The sequence below is a fragment of the Cetorhinus maximus genome, unplaced genomic scaffold (assembly GCF_964194155.1).
Source record: "Cetorhinus maximus unplaced genomic scaffold, sCetMax3.hap1.1 HAP1_SCAFFOLD_598, whole genome shotgun sequence".
In the NCBI taxonomy this organism is placed as follows: Eukaryota; Metazoa; Chordata; class Chondrichthyes; order Lamniformes; family Cetorhinidae; genus Cetorhinus; species Cetorhinus maximus.
In genome coordinates, this window is record NW_027596540.1 from 54,297 (window position 1) to 57,669 (window position 3,373).

Here is a 3,373-nt window from a genome sequence, read left to right on the forward strand (position 1 = left end):
GGGTTGCCGCGTCTGGGGGTGGGGCGGGTTCACACACCCAAGGCTCACCGGGAATGATCAGAATAAGGAAACCGTCCAGAAAACTACCAATAGGAATCTTCAGCTGAACACATCACTCATTCTTAAAGGGACCAAAGGGGTCCTGACACTGTGAAGTTAAAGGGGCAGACACAGCTTCAGCCTTCTCTCTGTTACCTTTCTGATAGTTAAAGGCTGGTAGGAGTGAGGTATATTTAAAAGGACAGTGTGTGGGAAGCACACATCAATAAAACTGGGAATTCTTGGACATACGCTGCAGGTCGTTCTTTTTCTGGGAATCAAACTGTTGTATTATTGTCCCAGCAGTTAACAGTCTCCTGTGAACTCCTCCAGCTTCTAGTTTAATGCAGATTTTAACCCAATAAATTTCAGCATGTTTCGATTCAGCGACTCGGGACTGACACACAAACACGTTGAACCATTTTAGACTTATTAAGAACCATTTTCCGTCTGGAAACTTAAACCTGCTGTTTCACTTTCAGTCAGGAACAGATCACAATTTTACACCAATCTTTCATTTGGCAGCACGTTTCCAGCATTCACCGTTGTTCTTCCTGACTCTAAACCCAGTTGTAAAAGAGCCTTCTGTTCTGTGTCTAGGAGCTCTGAACCATGGAAGAGAGCAGCTGAGACACATTTCTTACACACCTCAGGATTCACCCACATGGGGATTGTGCAGTCAGTGAAGAAAGATGAGAAAAACCAAAGTGTTGTTTGGGGGTCCCTCACTGTGAACCTAATGGACTGTGTCCAGGCTGAAGTTTTGTTCCTACTGTAAGATCCTCCCCCAGATTGTCCTTTCTGACTCCAGCCAGGTGATGTTAAACACTCAAGTGGGGAAAAACAAAAATCTACAAACAAAGCTGATTTATGTCACATTTATTCAGAATATTGAACCTCATCAACAGGCCAGGACAGTCAGAATGAACATGGTTCAGTCCTGGTATGATTAACAGCATCAACAGGAGTAGAATCCAAACCTTGCAGTCGCTTGTGAACCCACTGGTGTGTTCGCAGGTGTGATGACTGAGTGAATGCCTTTCCGCAGGCATTACAGGCGAACGGCCTCTCCCCACTGTGAACTCGCTGGTGTTACAGCAGATAGGATGAATGAGAAAATCTCTTCCCACACACAGTGCAGGTAAATGGCCTCTCCCCACTGTGAATGCTCTGGTGTGTCAGCAGGTTGGATAACTGAGTGAATCCCTTCCCACACACAGAGCAGGTGAACGGCCTCTCTCCAGTGTGTACTCGCTGGTGATTTAATAGGTTGGATGACCGAGTAAATCCCTTCCCACACACGGAGCAAGTGAACGGTCTCTCCTCAGTGTGAACCTGCTGATGTGTCAGAAGGTTAGATGAACGGGTGAATCCCTTCCCACAGTCAGAGCAGGTGAACGGTCTATTCCCCGTGTGAAGTTGCTGGTGTATCAGAAGGTTGGATGAATTAATGAATCCCTTCCCACAGTCAGAGCAGGTGAACGGCCTCTCCCCAGTGTGAATTCGCTGGTGATTCAGTAGGGCAGACGGACGGCTGAATCCCTTCCCACAGTTGGTACAGGTGAATGGCCTCTCTCCAGTGTGAGTATATTGATGTGTTAGCAGATCCTTTTTGCTTTTAAAGCTCTTGTCACAGTCAGAACAATTAAAAAATTTGTTATCAGAGTGAACAAGTTGATGTGTCAGAAGGTGGGATGACTGAATGAATCCCTTCCCACACACGGAGCAGGTGAACGGCCTCTCCCCAGTGTGAATACGTTGATGTATCAGCAGATCTTTTCTGCATTTAAAACTCTTCTCACAGTCAGAACATGTAAACGGTCTCTTATCAGTGTGAACAAGTTGGTGTGTCACAATGTGGGATGACCGAGTGAAGTCCTTCCCACACACAGGGCAGGTGAATGGCCTCTCCTCAGTGTGAACTCGCTGGTGTGTCCGAAGGTTGTACAAATGGGTGAATCCCTTCCCACAGATAGAGCAGGTGAACGGTCTCTCCTCAGTATGACTGCGCCGATGAACTTCCAGTTGGGATGGGAAATTGAATCCCTTCCCACAGTCCATACATTTCCATGGTTTCTCCATGGTGTGGGGGTCCTTGTCTCTCTCCAGGTTGGACAATTAGTTGAAGCCTTGTCCACACACAACACATGTACAGTTTCTCCCCACTGTGAATGGTGTGATATTTTTGCAGACTGTGTAACTGCTTAAAGTTTTTTCCAAAGTCAGTTCACTGGAACAGTCTCACTCAGGTGTGTGTGTGTTGAGGCTTTTCCAGTCACACCGATGTTTGAAATCCTTTCCCAAAGACAGAATAGACAAATATTTCTCCTTCCACATTCAAAAGTTGATGATATTCAGGTCCTGATGAATTCAGTGCCTCTGACAGATCTTGATGTGATGTTTGCTTTGCGTTTTCTGTCTGCCAGTCACCTCCGTTTATTACCCTGTAAAACGAGTTTACAAAAGTCATCACTTTAAATCCAGGACTGAAATTCAGAACAGACAATTGTAGTTTCTATGGAACATTTATTCCTCTCTTGTTCCCCCAAAGCTGTAAATCCCCGTCCCACACACCCTCCCTCCTCCCTGGGCTGAAATCCAAACCCATCTCACCATCTCCACCATTTCTTTCCTCCACTCCCAGTTTTCTCCCTCCCTCTCCTCTGCCTGGGTTCAGTTCTCCAGCTCCTGTGTCTCTGATTCAGGGTCTCAGGCGGGATCCCAGCTGCCGTTGGGCGGGACACAGGAGGGGGGACCCTCCCGGGTGGGTCTTACCCGGACCCTGAGTCCGTCCCCCAAGTTTCTGAGCCCCCGGGCGGCCCGCGGTCTCCCCGCAGTTTCTGAATCTCCAGCTCCGGGGCCTCTTCCCCTGAACCCGGCTCTGTCACCGGGAAGAAGCCCCGGAGCTGCAAACACGGGTCATGGAGGCTGTGATCCGGGATTGCGGCCTACACCGGGTGTTTCTGGATCCTCCCCACCCCGGCTCCCGGCTCCGCTCCTCCCTCCGCCTCAGCGACTTTCATTCGCGTCTCCCGCACTCCCAGGGCTCTGAGCAAACTGACACTGCGCATGCTCCAGGTATCATCAGCATTGCGCCTGCGCGTTGGGCTCCTGTACAGTGATTAGGGCACTTTCACACACGCAGGAGATTGTGGGTATCGGCAGTGCCATTGAAACACAAAATAGAGAACGAAAACAATTTTCTGATACCCAATTGTGAACAAATAAAAAGAAAAATCACACGTAAATCCTAGTAAATGGGTGGTCTGCCATGTTCCATTTCTTGAAGTGATTTAAACATATCTCAAGCCAGCTCAAACGTGTTAAGGGCAAG

General features: G+C 48.4%; 1 protein-coding gene across 1 annotated transcript; it reads right to left on the bottom strand.

Moving 5' to 3' along the window:
• Positions 1 to 908: 908 nt before the first annotated feature.
• Positions 909 to 3,081, bottom strand: LOC144674240 (uncharacterized). The gene is made up of 2 exons (XM_078535672.1): positions 2,653 to 3,081; positions 909 to 2,483 (listed from the first exon to the last, which is right to left on the bottom strand). Exon 2 carries the CDS (start codon positions 2,119 to 2,121, stop codon positions 1,132 to 1,134), a length of 990 nt encoding a protein of 329 aa, XP_078391798.1. The 5' UTR covers positions 2,122 to 2,483; positions 2,653 to 3,081; the 3' UTR covers positions 909 to 1,131.
• Positions 3,082 to 3,373: the final 292 nt, after the last annotated feature.